The sequence below is a fragment of the Schistocerca gregaria genome, chromosome 1 (assembly GCF_023897955.1).
Source record: "Schistocerca gregaria isolate iqSchGreg1 chromosome 1, iqSchGreg1.2, whole genome shotgun sequence".
NCBI classification, from domain to species: domain Eukaryota; kingdom Metazoa; phylum Arthropoda; class Insecta; order Orthoptera; family Acrididae; genus Schistocerca; species Schistocerca gregaria.
Genome location: NC_064920.1, coordinates 472,790,830 through 472,807,684, shown reverse-complemented (window position 1 = coordinate 472,807,684; position 16,855 = coordinate 472,790,830). Strand labels below are relative to the sequence as shown.

General features: G+C 41.1%; 1 protein-coding gene across 2 annotated transcripts in view; it reads right to left on the bottom strand.

The window, feature by feature from the left end:
- The window catches only part of LOC126353313 (uncharacterized), a 373,943-nt gene that overhangs the window by 178,405 nt on the left and 178,683 nt on the right, over positions 1 to 16,855 (bottom strand). For both annotated transcript variants that reach the window (XM_050002753.1, XM_050002754.1), the window contains exon 5: positions 11,760 to 11,880. In XM_050002753.1, coding sequence (XP_049858710.1) covers positions 11,760 to 11,880 — 121 coding nt within the window. The remainder of the gene's footprint in view (positions 1 to 11,759; positions 11,881 to 16,855) is intronic.

The following is a 16,855-nucleotide window of genomic DNA, read 5'->3' as shown; positions in this document are numbered from 1 at the left end:
AGTATTTTCACTGGGGGGAATGCAGTGGGGAAGCCAGTGGGCATTCTGGCGAGATCCTCTCCTGGAACTGCAGGTTATGTAGCAAGAGGAAGTTGATAGAGGAGCAGGAGCGTAAGATCTGTGCCCTTCAGGTGCAGTTGAAAAACGCACAGGAGGAGCTAGATAGGATGAGGAGGGAGAAGGGGGTTGAGGAATGGGGGCTGGCTGTTGGCAAAGAGATCTGCTAGGAGAAGGAGATTTTCAGATAGTTTTACTATTGGTGTTTGTAATAGATATGACCAACTGTCAGACTCTAGTGGAGAGGAATCTCTAGTAGCTGTAGCTGAAGTATGCAGCAGACCTCAGCAGTTACGGTGGCTAGGACAGTTGCAAAGTCTAAGAGAAAGAAGAAGGTTCTGCTGTTAGGTAGTTCTCATGGTAGAGGTGTAGGCCAGCACTTGCAGGAGGTTTTGGGGAGTGAGTACCAGGTCACCAGCATTGTGAAGCCTAATGCAGGATTGGCTCAGGTGACTGTTAACATAGGGGGGGGGGGGGGGGGTTATGTAGGGATTTTACTAAAGAGGATCAGGTAGTGATTGTGGGTGGGGCTGGTAATAGTATTGATAGGGATGGGGAGTATGACATAGATGGTGACCTGGAAAAGATAGCACTCAGACTGGCAACACGAATGTGCATTTCGTGGAACTGTTTCAGCGTCACGATCGGCCTCATCTTAATACAGCCGTCAGGCGTAATAACATGAGACTTGGGGGTGCGCTGATGACAGAAGGCATGAGTTACATTTCAGTGGTGTCGGTGGAGACTATCGGCAGGACAGGTTTCACTAGACATGGACTGCACCTCAACAGGTATGGGAAGGGGAGGTTGGCAAAGCTTATAGGTGACAGCATAGGTGAGGATGGTGGGATCACTCATGGGAAAATTCCGGTAGTTGTGGGTGTTAGAGCTGTACCTTTTTTAGATTGAAGTCAGCTGATAGGTATTCCTGCTTAAGGGAAGTCTCTCTAACAAAGAAACCACTTTCGACAAAGCTTAGGTATCCGATTAAAGAGGGAATTAGTATATTTCATCAAAATATACAGGGTATTAGAGATAAAGTCAGTGAACCGCTTATAGATTTTGACTCTGAAATTATTGGTATATCGGAACACTTCTTAAATAAGGAGATAATTCAGAGGCTTCCTTTACCAGGATACAGGTTGGCTGGCAGCTTTTCTAGGAGCTCTTTGTGGTGTGGGGGAGTAGCCATGTATCTGAAAAACAGTATCCCATTTGAGTCAATTGAAGTTTCAAAGTACTGCACTGAAAAGGTGTTTGAATGTTGTGAAGGTGTGGTTAAATTTAGTGGAGCTAAACTTCTTACTGTTGTTATTCATAGATCCCCAGACTCCGATTTCACAACATTTTTGCTAAAGCTAGAGGAGGTTCTTTGGCTCACTTTATAGGAAATACAAAAAGTTAGTTATATGTGGTGACTTCAATATTAATTGTATAAGTGATTGTGCAAAGAAAAGGATGCTGGTAGAACTCCTTAATTCATATAATCTTATGCAAACCGTATTCTTTCCAACGAGAGTGCAAGGGAACAGTAGAACAACCATAGACAATATTTTTGTTCATTCCTCATTACTAGAAGGACATTCTGTTAGCAAAAAGGTGAATGGCCTTTCAGATCATGATGCACAAATTTTAACTCTAAAAGATTTTTGTGCTGCATCACGTGTTAAGTATAGTCATCAGCTGTTTAGGAAAGCAGATTCAGTTGCTGTAGAGACATTTGTAAACCTCATCAAGGAACAAGAGTGGCAAGATGTTTATAGCACTGATACAGTAGACGATAAATATAATGCTTTTCTCAAGACTTTTCTCATGCTCTTTGAAAGTTGCTTTCCGTTAGAACGTTCAAAACAGGGTACTAGCACAAACAGGCAGCCTGGGTGGCTGACTAGAGGGATAAGAATATCTTGTAGAACAAAGTGGCAATTATATCAAAACGTTAGAAACAGTCGCAATCTAAATGCAGTAGCCCATTACAAACAGTATTGTAAGGTGCTTAAAAAAGTTATTAGGAAGGCAAAAAGTATGTGGTATGCAGATAGAATAGCTAAGTCTCAGGATAAAATTAAAACCATATGGTCAGTCGTAAAGGAAGTGGCTGGTCTGCAGAGACAGATCGAGGCTATAGAATCAGTGCATAGTGGGAATGTCCGTGTTACTGATAAGTCGCATATATGTACAGTATTTGATAATCACTTTCTGAACATAGCAGGTGAACTAAATAGAAACCTAGTCCCAACAGGGAATCATATAGCACTTGTAGAAAAAAGTGTTCCGAGACTGTTACATGAAATGCTCCTCCATGATACTGACAAGAGGGAGATTGAGTTAATAATTAAATCACTAAAGACCAAGAACTCTCATGGATATGATGGGGTATCTAGCAGAACACTGAAGTATTGTTCCATGTATGTTAGCCCAGTACTTAGCCATATCTGTAACTTTTCCTTTAGGAGTGGAAGGGTTTCCTGACCGATTAAAGTACTTGGTAGTGAAGCCACTTTATAAAAAGGGAGACAGGGATAATATTGACAATTATAGACCTATTTCTATGCCATCGGTGTTTGCTAAAGTTATCGAGAAGGTAGTATATACTAGGTTACTGGAGCATTTAAATTCGCATAATTTGCTGTCAAATGTACAGTTTGATTTTAGAAGTGGCTTAACAACTGAAAATGCTATATACTCTTTTCTCTGTTAGGTTTTGGATGGATTAAGTAAAAGGTTGCGAACGTTAGGTGTTTTCTTTGATTTAACGAAGGCTTTTGACTGTGTTGACCACAAAATATTACTGCAGAAGTTGGACCATTATGGAGAAAGGGGTGTAGCTTACAATTGGTTAGCCTCTTACTTCAAGAACAGAAAGCAGAAGGTAATTCTCCGCAATATTGAGAGTGGTAGTGATGTTCACTCCCAATGGGGCATTGTTAAGTGGGGCATTCCCCAAGGGTCGGTGCTGGGGCCACTGCTGTTTCTTATTTATATAAAGCCTTTCCGTATTACAGGCGATTCAAAAATATTTCTGTTTGCTGATGACACCAGCTTGGTAGTGAAGGATCTTGTGTGTAATATTGAAACATTATCAAATAATGTAGTTCATGACGTAAGTTCATGGCTTGTGGAAAATGATTTGATGCTAAATCACAGTAAGACTCAGTTTTTACAGTTTCTAACTCACAATTCAACAAGAACTGATATTTTAATCAGACAGAATGGGCATATTATAAGCGAGACAGAACAGTTCAAGTTCCTAGGAGTTCGGGTAGATAGTAAGCTGTTGTGGAAAGCCCATGTTCAGGATCTTGTTCAGAAACTAAATGCCGCTTTATTTACCATTAGAAAAGTATCTGAAATAAGTGACATTTCAACACGAAAAGTAGTCTACTTCGCATATTTTCATACGCTTATGTCATATGGTATTATTTTTTGAGGTAATTCTTCTGATTCAAAAAGGGTATTTTTGGCTCAAAAACGGGCTATTCGAGCTATGTGTGGTGTAAGTTCGAAAACCTCTTGTCAACCCCTATTCAATAGTCTGGGTATTTTGACATTGCCCTCACAGTATATATTTTCTTTAATGCCATTTGTTGTTAGCAATATTATCTTATTCCCAAGAGTTAGCAGCTTTCACTCAGTTAATACTAGTCAGAAATCAAATCTGCATGTGGAATGCACTTCCTTGACTCTTGTGCAGAAAGGAGTGCAGTATTCTGCTGCATCCATTTTCAATAAGCTACCACAAGAACTCTAAAATCTTAGCAGTAGCCCAAACACTTTTAAGCCTAAACTGAAGAGTTTCCTCATGGCTCACTCCTTCTATTCTGTCGAGGAGTTCCTGGAAGAGCTAAAAAATTAAGCAAATTCCAGTGTTACATTCTTGATTTTCTTTATTTAAAGTAACGACTTGTCGCCTGAATATGTTTCTTATATTTCATTTTATCTGTTTGTACAATCTACAACTGAATATGTTTCTTATATTTCATTTTATCTGTTTCTACAATCGTGTAATAATTTCATGTATTGACTCGTTCCATGACCATGGAGACTTCTCCATAATGTGGTCCCACACAACAATAAAAAAATAAATGGACCATTTGTAGCAGATTGAGCTAGTCACAGAAATTTTGTACTAGTGATGCTTCTGAATCCACTCTACGGCCACCATAATGCCATATTTCTCCGCAACACAATTTGTAAACTGTTCAGGAATGTGCACTTGGAAAACTATATCAGGGAAAACAGATGAATAACTGAGTGTATTCCCTTGTTGGGATTCATCTGTATAAACAACAACAGGACTGTGATACGTACTTAAAATTGAAGAACACAGAGTTGTAAAAACATAATCTGGAGTACCAATTTTCTTGCACTTAGCCAGGCTTAAAATTACTTTGGACCTCTGAAGACACTGGGGTGGCAATTTGTTCCATTATTGCACAGGTATCCAAAGGTCTGATCTGTTCAAATCCATGAAACAGTCAGTAGCATGGCCCAAATGGCTTGGTCACATGGGACCAATTCCTAAAAAGTCACCCAAAGTGGAGATAGAATGCCAAACCAAACACCAATGTCTGAGGCAATGTTGAGGATTTTAGTGCCTTCAAGTTTCTGCACATACATTCTGAACTGAGCTGGTCCAGAAGGCTCAAGACAATACCATAAACCATGCTGCCATAATCTACACATGATCTGACAAATGTCCAATCAAACAGCAGCAGATGTAACTTGTAAGCTCCCCATGTATGTTCGCTAAGGCATTTCAAAATACTTAATGATTTGAAAGCCCTTTGTTCACAGGTCTTTGAGGCAAGGAAGCCAGGTTAATTTTGAGTCAAATATTGGATCCAAAAAGTGCACATTTTCCTTAAAATGTATAATATAGTGTCCCTTCTTTTGAGCTCCAGTGGGTGAAAACTGAGATAATCATGGTTATCTATAACCAGTTTTATTGGTCCAAGACACTGTATTTCAGAGGAAGAGCAGAAGATCGCAAAGTCATCCACAAACAAAGAATCTTTAACTGCAAAGGAGATGCTATTGGTAGTGGTTGTGAACAATGTGACACTGGATATACTGCCTTGAGGGACCCCATTCTCCTAAATAAAGTGGTCACGAAAGGAATCATCTACATGATACAAAACATGCCTGTCCTTGAGGAAAGATTGAGACCAAGTAGACCACATTTGTGAGGATTCTGAAGGGTATTGTGCCTCCTACTAGCGTCATATGCTTTTTCAAGATAAAAAGAAAAAAACACATGTATCTCAAGTAGAGCTAAGTTGTCAAGGATGTAACAGCAGAATCTGAAACAGCATGGGGAGGGGTACAGTTGACTATGAGATTTGAGGAGCCTGATGAGGTGGTGCCTGACCATGAGCCCAAGAGTCTTACCCCACAGCTGGTAAGAACTACCATATTTACTCGAATCTAAGCCGCACTTCTTTTCCGGTTTTTGTAATCCAAAAATCTGCCTGCAGCTAAGAATCGAGTGCAAGGCGGAAGTTCTGAAAAAATGTTGGTAGGTGCCGCCACAACTAACGTCTGTCGTCGAATCTATGTAGCGCTTCACAAGCACAACGGTAAATAATGACACCAAAACCTCTGCATCAGTAAATAAATTTAAAAAAAGTTGGAAGACGAGCTTTTTATTCTCTGCCCTGAGTTTCGACTACTGCATTTTCATACATTATCCAATGAAGTAAATACAAATTCTGTATTGTTCATCTTCGAATGTAGCAGCATTTCAATGTACTACGAAAATCTGACTGGCAAGACTGTTTGGGATGTTTGTCAATATGGTCAACTCTGCATTCTGAATTTTTTCGTACCTGTGAGAAGATGTGGTTGCTAATAGGAACTTTTATGAATTGTGAATCACATGCAGTATTCTCTTCACCATAATAATAATAATACGAATATAAACATTTTGCCATGTATTCTTTCGTGTTTGCTGCTATCTCATTTAAATCCTGTCTGCCTAATAAACTACGAAACTAGAGTGAGACAACAGCAAACGGGAAGAATATACATATCATGTCATGTTTATACTCGTATTATTCTTATACCGAATAGTGATACAGTCAGAAATGAAGCACAGCAATTGATTAGATTTTTAAATCTAAGATGTCTAATTTCTGTGCAGAATGTAACGTACTAAAGAGGCGTCTGCAAAGATTTTCAAACGGAGAAAAGTTTTCGCTAAACTCTCGATCAGAACATTTTCTATCATACGCATTCTATGATTTGGTTCTTGTTGATCATTATCAAAGAAAGCAGCAGTGTAAGTAACAACAAATAGCAGTCTCTTGCCATTGTTTCGCTAATGAGACAATTCCTCTCTTTTTTCTTTTGTTTAAATTGTAAGCGGCGGTAGCGCGCACAAAAGCAAACCATGCCGCGAGCGGCGACAGGTCATAAACACTCATTATCAGAATGCGACAAACAGTGCATGACACAGGACAGTAATGCATTTTCAGCTTTGAGTGAGGTAAACACCTATAACAAAGAGAACGGCATTTATCATATGAAAGAAAAATAAGCAATCAATTCAAACCAGACGAAGCACGTGAAAAAGGAAGGGTACCCGTATAAATAAGGACGGAGCGCCTGATGCATAGCAACGGCTACCTGGTAAAGCTTAACTGCTAAGCTTACGACTCGAACCAAACTACTGTATCTGTAATCGTCATTCATTTGACCTAAATGGTGTCTCATATTACAATGGACCAACTTTTTTTTCGATTTGGAGGTGCGGCCTAAAACTTTTCTCTCCCTTCAAATTTCGAGTCTCAGATTTCAGGTGCGGCTTAGATTCGGGAAAAAATTTTTTTCTCGATTTCGAGTCTCAGATTTCAGGTGCGACTTATATTCGGAAAAAAATTTTTCCTCGATTTCGAGTCTCATTTTTCAGGTGCAGCTTAGATTTGAGTGGGGCTTAAATTCGAGTACATACGGTAGACTTCAGTAACCATTATGGCTGGCATGATCCTTCCCTGTCTTTCATTAACAGAATTAATATTGCTTCTTTCCTAGTGATGGGATACTGTCCATCAAGCCAGATCTGACTGAAACAAGCTAAGAGTATGTCCTTGATGCCAGGGCACAGAATATAGAGCATAATGAATCTGATTCACCCCTAGAGCAATGTCTATGGTTGCAGGCAAAGCTGATTCCATTTCCGACATGGAGAATTGAAGATTGTAGACCTCCTCTTTACATGAGAAAGAAGTGAAGCCTTCTCATCTCCACAGTCCCATGGAACATCTGAAAATCAGAGGAATTTGTCTGGATGACACATTTACGGTAAAAAAGTGTTCTGCTAAAATGTAAGCCACCAAGATTTTATTTATCAAGAAGTTCGGGGGTAGGTGTACAGCCCTCGCCTGAAGTCTGCCTTACTGAGTCCCAAAGTTGTGTAGTGGAATTGGACAAATAAATGGAAGTTGTGAATTCCTTCCGGGAGCTCCTCAGCCATTCATTTATCACTTGCCTCGCATGTGCTCTCGCAGACCTGTAGGCACAAAGGTTTTTGCTACGAAGCTCAGCACCTGGTTCCAATGGTCGAGTGACATTCTTCATTCAACCAAAGAACAGATCATCATCTGATGTGATGCCAGACAGGGAATGGAAATGACAGCAGCTCGTGGCATTAAACAGGTGATATGGTCCTCCACCTCCTGAGCACATTCCTGTTGTTCGAAAATGCCCTGTTGAGCTGTATCACTGACTAATCTGCCCTCTGAAGCATCTGTCTTCGCAGTCTCCTGTCAACTACCACGTAAGTCAGCAGCTGGATCCACACCAGAAAATGGCCACTGGAATGAATATACGTGGTCATTTTCCACTGGAGTTAGCCTGCAATTGCTGGGGAGTCAAAATAAGGGTCAATAGCTAAAGATGCCCTGTAGCTGCAGAGAAGCGTGTCACAAGTGACAGCTGAGTCCTATATCACCGAAGTGGAAGAATGGGCGGTGGACTGCCTGAAGGAGCTGTGTTTGTGCACTTGCTTTCAACAGGTCATGAGGTAGAAGATATAAAGAACACATTGTGATATTAACTGGTGAGGGAACTTGCACTGAAATAACCTGTATGTCCATGGTACGAGGGACAGGAGAGCAGTGACATCTATCATCAATGAAAGAAATCACCCTACCCTTAGCCCTGTCTCCAGTAACACTATCCTTTCTGCAGGAGTGGTAGCCCTGTAACACCGGTGTGTCAGTGACTTTAAAATGTATTTCGTGTCAGCATATGCAGAATGCTCTCTCCTGGGCTAGGAGATATAATTCTTCTAAATGTGATTAACATCCATTTAAGTTCCACTGCAAACATAGGTCTCTATGGGAGCCACTGATTAGTAAGGGTTGTCGTCATCCTTCTCCCTCAGTGGTGGTGATTTATCTGAGGGGTCAGGGATAATATTAGACAATGCTCAGCTTTCCATTTCCTCCATGTGAATGCCTGTACTCTTGGCCATAAAATCACCATCAAAAAAGAAGAGTTCTCACTGATCCAATGGTTGCTGCCCCTTATTTTGATTTCGAAGAACTTTCTGTGTGACGTTTTTCTTTACTTAAGGGAGGAGTCTAGAGGATGGCTTAGTGGGCCTCTGATAGTGTGAGGTGATATGCGGGCAAGGTTCCTTTCCTTGTTACAAACCTTCACTTCCCACTCAATACTTGGTGATCCTCAAAGAAGTTTTTTCATTTAGGGACAAGTGTAGAATAGTCATCCGATTCTTGAGCTGAGTCTCTGCTATTTCCATATGTTCCCCTCCCATTACAAGCTATAGTGGTATGACCAAGTCTTTGACATTTGAAACATCACATACTGTTGGAAACAAAATGGTCAAACCTTAAGATGGATATAGCCTACAAAAATACGTTCATATAATTCTGGAGTATTAGAGGCTAGAGTAAATGTCGTCGTTCTTTTCAGGTGCCATTGACTCTGCTCATATAGTTTTGCAGTATCTGTAACACCCATGTCTTTCCGTTCTTCATATTATTCCTCAGTTTCCATTGCCATTATACTAGAGCAGTTAACCACATCTTTACAGAAGTTAAGGGTGCTATGCATCAAAGTTCCCTCTGCTCACAAGATTGTAATGAAAGTCTAATGACACACTAGTCTACCAACCTTGCCAGTGGAGCTCCCTGGGAAAAACACAGCTTCCTTTTGTAAATTGAGCTCACTTCTTAGTGATCGCATGAGCCACTAGGGAAAAAAATGTTGACCCCAGGCAGACCTCAATATGCTTTAGTGGGGCTTATACAACTAGGGGCAGCAGGTGCCCTCTGTATTGCCTCGACAGCCATTCACTCATGCCATCAGCATGTAACACACCTTGGCGTTGAAATTTTTTATGGAGGCGTGTAATTTCCTCATATCCAAGCCAGTGGTAGAAAAGACCCACGTTCTCAAAAACTCACAATGTTACACCTCTGCACCTAACGATGGCCCTTATAGTGTTCCCCAAATTTATGGTAGAAGTGGTCTGGCAGTGCTGGCATGTCACCAGCCTGGGAAACTCAGGGTCACTGTGCCCATACCAACCACTGCTGGTGGAGCTCTCTTTCCTAAGTTGTGAGAAACTCTTCATAAGGCCTCTCTGCTGAAGCCTGTCTGAGTTAAGTGGCCCTATTAATAGTTATGCCACCTCAGTGTCACTCATGCACGCAAACTCTCTCACCCAGCACTGAAGATGCTACAGTAAGGTGGTGTCCCCTACGAGGCAATTTGACTCAGACATGGGGATGAATATCTCCACTCAGCATTCTGACCATGATACCCACATCGCCATGATGCAGCATAAGGATGGACATTCCCAGTTCCTCTCACCAGTCAACATGATTAAGTGCCAGTACAATGACCATACCACCATTTCCCATTCCAAAATGTTGTTCATGGTGCTTCCATGCAGATGCCAATTTCAGGGGGAGATTCTTGAATAATGGCTCTGTGACATTGAAACCCTGCCTTAGTGCATGTAACTAGACCTAGGCTAGGAGGATCAGTTACAGTCCCCAGAGCTGTCACATGGGACTCAATGGCATATTTGCTTTATCATCATCTCATTGTCACAATGTACTATTCGTTCTTGGTCTCCATTTTTGCTATACCTTAGGTTTTATCTATCCAGATTACTCACTGGGACTATGTTTACCTATAGTGCGATCTCCATTTGTCTGTTTGCTCATTGTTGGTCCCTTCTGCTAGCACATGATGATTTGCTGTAGATGGCCCCAGACCAGTCATGCCAGCCCCATCCCCCCCCCCCCCTCACCCTCCCCTCCTGCCCCTTCCCATTCCATGACATTTGATCGAATCTTGATAACAACAGTTTGAGCGAAAACAAAATTATTTTTAATATTTACTTCAAAAATAAAAAAAATATCTCTCCGTTCTTGATAAATAGTATAGTGTGTTTCATGTATGATGCAAGTGCTGCAGCTGACAGCACCAGGAAGGTAGATTGCTGCATTCACTCCAGACCATTCCTTGGATTTCAGCAGGTGGTAAACTGAGTTCACCTAGAATAGGAAAGATACAAATGGACCTGGAAAGAGTCTGAAAAAATTGCTGGGGAACGCAGCACTTAATACTAGTGAGTCTGCAGCATCTGACTAGCAGAGCTGTGCAACCCCCCGAGACCTTACTAATTAATGACACTGCATCAATTGACAAATTCAGATGCTGCTGTCTGACATCCATACTGCAGCTGGCGATTGCAGCGTGCGCCTCTTGAAGAGGTTAATCACGAAACACACTTTCTTCTGATGAAGTATTACTGCATTTATTAGGATACATGAACCACTGATGTTCTGAAAATAGTTGGTTACATCAAGAACCTCTGCATAATGTGAAAGCAAGAGTGTGGTGTGTGTAAGCAGTGCAATATGCACTAAGGTACCCATCTTTTTCTGTCAAACCATTACTTATGAACAATGTACTTTAACCATTTTCAGACAACTAACAAAGAGACCCATGGTTATTTGACATAACAAAGAGACCCATGGTTATTTGATACAGTACAATTCAAGCACATATACAAGAAAAATGTGTTTGACAGTAGTATGAGATGGTTTTGATGATAGTATATACCCATATCAGTTCATGCAGAGACTGCAACAGCCACTGGCAATACTGACATTCAGCAAGACTATCTTTGTTTGTTTCTCGCTTCACTATCATTACTTAGTAAGGCTTTAATTTAAGTTTGTGTACAGCTGTGCAACCAGATCCTACTGAAATGTCAGAATGAGGTACTAAAAGTCAGAAGAATTTTCTTGGACTTCTTTTTAAGGGCACTGTTAATTCATTTAGTTCAGCTAAGCCTGATTTGTCAACGTCAGCATCCAAGGCTTAGACTGGAGCATACATTGAAACTGAAGCCAACATTCCTGGTTGTTTCTCACTCTATGCCAGACATTTGTTTTTTTTATAATGCATGAAACAACCTAAGTGATACAGTTAAAATAAACTCTGAATAAAAGGACATGAAAGCAGTTAACAAGAACCATACAAGATGAATACAAAAGATAGCAATTTATAAGGTGTCACCTTTTACATCTTACTGACCCATTCAGTTTGATCATAAGATTCCATCTGGTTCCATTTATTCTGCCCATTATTGAAGCTGTTAAAATGGCAGTAACACCTGCACTACGTAACACACTTACTGCAAGTGAATTGTGCATTACCTTCATATATGTGAATGATGTTTGGATGCTGCACAGATGACATAATCTGAATTTCTCTTCGTATCCTTACCAAGTCTGCTTCTGTCTCTATCTTCGCCTTTTTAATAGTTTTTATAGCAACCTGCAAAGGAAAACAAAATAATCAAATTACATTAGTATCAGTGGCAGCAGGCAGCAAAAAATGGAGGGCTAACTGTATGGTACACAAGGCTGTAATTAAATCAGACAATGGAAAATCCAGGATGGGATGTAACAATATTACGAGAAGGAAAGTTGCTACACACCATTTAGTGTAGATGCTGAGTTGCAGATAGACACAACAAAAAGACACTTCATCAGCAACACACACACACACACACACACACACACACACACACACACACACACACACACACACACACTCACTCGCTCAAATGCAATCCACATACATGACTGCAATCTCAGGCAACTGAAACCACAGTGCGAGCAACAGCAACAGTGCATGATGGGAGTGGTGACTGAGTGGGGTTAACGAATCTTTGGGAGTAGCGTCTGAGTGGGTTAACGAACCTTCGTTAGTCACTGTCCTCACCCATCCAGGCCCTTCCCTCTTCCCATTCCAGCACTACACAGCCGTCATTACACCACCACATTCGGTCTTTTTACTTTTTATTTCTCTCCTTTTCCACTACTTCCCCTCCCCACCTCTCCCCTACACTCAGTCTAACCTGCAACATTTCACTGCCCACCACCTCCACCATAATATCCCTTCCTCTCCCTGCTCCAGCTTCCTTACCCCAATCCAGTTTCCACTCCCATCACACACTGGTGCTGCAGCTCACAGTTTGGTTCTAGTAGCCTGAGACTGCAGTTGTGTGTGTAAGTTGCATTTGTGTGTGTGTGATTGCTTGTTTGTTTCTGCATGTGCGCACTTATGTCTGTCTATTGTTGATGAAGACCTTAATGGCCAAAAGTTATAATTTTGAGAGTCGCTTGTTGTGCCTATCTGCAACTCAGCATCTCTGCAATATGGTGAGTAGCATCTTTCTTTCTCATAATTTGGCTACACTTAATGATTCTCTTCCCATTAATTTGAGTTGCTCAGTTATTCTGTTCATATATTACATTTCAATAGCTCTAACACACAGAAAACATTATAAATCTGTCCAATATTGGTTTAATTGATGTACACATTTACTAAGCTATTTTACATACAAAACTAGTCCTTCCTCCTTCTACTCCACAGATACCCCTTCATGTAGGTTTTGAATGGCGTACCACCTAGCCCTCATCAAGTCAAACAACAGTTAACAGTTAATATCTACAATTGATGGAAACCTAAATAATGAAACTAGCCATTTAAAAAGTTACCATTTGCCACTTGAAACAGAAAAGAAAAAAAAAAGAATAAAAAGAAAAAAAAAGAAAAATTATTCAACAAGTATCTGGCAACTACACAACAAAAGAATTAAATGTTTCAAAAACTCAAATGCAACTTCAAGAAAAATAATTTATCTATACACAATGGTGGGACTTTACAGGGAATCTCAATTTGGACATCCTAATGCAGATTTCTGTCTCTTAAGCACTCCAATCATAAGACAAGGGCATCAGCAAACACACTGAAAACACTGCAGACTCAGTGGAAACATACATCCTCGTAGAATTGGCCCAACAAGAGTATGTATTTATATATAGCCTACTATTTTACTTACTAATTAAAATGCTCACATGGTGACATTAATCAAAACGGGGATACAATGGGATGGGGGAGATGCCACGTCAAGGTCTGACTACAGAAAGGAAAAAAATGTAAACAATCTTTTACAATGTTTGCATCAGCTGTTAATGTAAGAAGTACAACATTAACTGTCTTACACGGAAGAGCCAAATAAACTGGTACACCTGTCTAATATCATGTAGAGCCCCTGCGAGCAGGCAGAAGTGTCGCAACACAACATGGCATGGACTTGACTAATGTCTGAAGTAGTGCTGGAAGGAACTGATGACATGAATCCTGTAGGGCTGTGTAGTGATTTGAGAACTTTTGTGTACATTCTACAACCACTTAGTCTCCTACCGCCTCAAACACACGATATTCTGGATATGAGTGTGGGATAGTAGAGTCCTACCTACTGCACGTCACATGTTTGTTTGTGCAGGTTTAAACTAATTAATGGAAAATCTCATATAAAGATGTGAAACAATCACTAACAAAGAGATAGAGGGGCTGGCCAGTACTTACCTCAGCTCAGTACAGCCGATAGAAACACAAAAAACAACCGAAAATTTAAGTTCCTAGCTTTTGGAATAAATGTCGCTTCATCAGGGAGGAGAGAGGGGAAAGAAAGGGAAGAAGGGAAAATGGATTTAGTTACTCACAACCCAGGTCATGAAGCAACAGGGAAAGGAAAACAGGGAGGGTAGCAAGGATGGAGGCATGGTTGTCAGAGGGAAGCCAAAGATATTCTACTGTAGGTACTGTGCCAGCTTCAAACCAAAGAGGATGCATACAAAAGCAAAGAGGTGTATAGAGGTGTATAGTAGTCACTATGACTGTGACGAATCCCTCAACAATTACACCAATAACTTGACCAGTGCTTTCCTCTCCCGCAACTATCCTGCAGCCCCTGTCCACAAACAGATCTCCCGAGCAATACATTCCTCCCCGTCCAACAACAATATTCCTACCCTCAGACCACACAGAAGCATCCCCCTTGTCACCCAATATTATCCTGGCCTCGAATACATCAATAAATTACTCCGCCAGGGATATGACTTTCTCAAGTCAACCCCTGAAATGAGATCATCCCTTGACAAAATTCTCCCCACACCACCCAGAGTTGCCTTTCGTCGTCCCCCTAACCTCCGTAACATCCTTGTTAAACCTTACAATATTCCCAGACTACCTTCTCTACCCAGCAGTTCCTACCCCTGTAACCGACCCCGCTGCAAAACCTGCCCCATGCATCCCCCCACAACCACCTACTCCAGCCCCGCTACTGGTAAAACATACACAATTCGAGGCAGGGCCACTTGCAAAACTACACATGTCATTTATCAGCTGACATGCCTGCACTGCACAGCCTTTTACATTGGTATGACAACAACTAAACTGGCTGAGCGCATGAACGGACACAGACGAACTGTCCAAATAGGAGATGTCCAATACCCAGTAGCAGAGCATGCCCTCCAGCTTAATTCTAGGGTCCTAGGAACCTGCTACACCGTATGTGCCATTTGGCTTCTCCCACCAGTCCCTCTGAACTGCGGAGATGGGAGCTTGCACTCCAGCACATCCTTTCATCCCGCCATCCCCCTGGACTGAACCTACGTTAAACAACCTCACTCCCATTTACTTTTCTGTCTTCTCCTCTTTCCCTTTCCTGTTTAGCCATTCATGCATCTTTTCATCCTACATCTTTATACTATATACCTCTTTACTTCTGTATGCATCCTCTTTGGTTTGAAGCTGGCACAGTACCTACAGTAGAATATCTTTGGCTTCCCTCTGACAACCATGCCTCCATCCTAGCTACCCTCCCTGTTTTCCTTTCCCTGTTGCTTCATAACCTGGGTTGTGAGTAACAAAATCTGCTTTCCCTTCTTCCCTTTCTTTCCCCTCTCTCCTCCCTGATGAAGGAACATTTATTCCGAAAGCTAGGAACTTAAATTTTCGGTTGTTTTTTGTGTTTCTATCGGCTGTACTGAGCTGAGGTAAGTACTGGCCAGCCCCTCTATCTCTTTGTTAGTAATTGTGCAGGTTTAAAGTCAGTCACCGGAAGAAAGAAGATGCGGCGGATAAACAGCATCGACAAGTATCTGTAGGGCAATCCATAGATGTTTTAGTAAGTGTGTAAGGAAGAACCATGGAGTTTATATGCAGCTCTGTGCTTATTGTGTCATTGTCTATTGTTATTAAAACAGGGGCAGTTGAAACAGAACTCTTAAAAAACTCTTGACGTAACCTTGCTATAGGCAAGATTTATTTTCTGATTCCTGTTAAGAAAAGTTATGGTATCTACACCAACTTTCTTTTAACTGTAACTCAACTGGTTTCTGACGTTCGGCTGTACGAGAGACTTACATATTTATGTGGAAAGTGAGACTTTTGTTGTGTATGAAAATCAAATACGTTGTTAATTGACGAAAAGTAAAGTTTGTATGTCTACTTATTTCATAAGTAGAAAGAAACTAAAAAAGGGCAGATAATGTAGAAAGAAATTTCAAAGAGAAAATAGCTTACTCTAATATTATAAATGTAATTAGTTTGGAGGAACAATTCGGAGAAATTGTAGATCGAAAGGTTACAGAGAGAATAACATCCGGAAACGTATCACCTACGAGGACATTGCCAAAAGTTTTTAGCAGAATGTGTGGGAAAAAAAATTATTTGCAAAAAAACGTTTACAACTTTTCAAAATACTCTCCATTAGCATATATACATTTTTCCATTCTCTGAAACCACTTAGAAATTGTGCCAGTCCAAGCTTCTTTTGGGATGTCACTTACTGCTCTCTCGTATGCTGCAATGGCCTCTTTATCTGATGAAAACCGCTGCCCTCGAATTTTTTCCTTAGTCTTAGGGAACAGAAAGAAGTCACAGGGGGCTAGGACAGGTGAATAGGGGGGATGGGGTACTTTTTCCTTCTCCAGAAAGTCCATCGTTCTGGCAGCCCTGTGCACAGATGCATTGTCCTGATGCAGCAGAAGGTGCCCACTCTTGGACTATGGATGCTGCGACTTCCATGTGGCGATGACTGTACAACGTGTGTCCAAGGTCACAGAGGTGAGATACTCGATCTTTGTGAAAAAAGTTGCCACCATCTTTTTTCCAGAGCTCCGACTATGTCGAACTTTTATGGGTGGTTCCTCACCTGGAAAGCACCACACAGAAGACTGTCTCTTCGTTTCAGGGTCATAATGGCAGACCCACGTTTCATCACCTGTGACGATATTATAGGTGTCTTGGGACTTACCTCAATTGAATTTTTCGAGCATGAAACAACATCAGTCCACTCTCATCTCCTTTTGATTTTCTGTAAGGGAATGTGGCACCCAACGGGAACATCTCTTAGTAAGGCCTAAGTGACTATGAACGATGGTCTGTTCTGCTG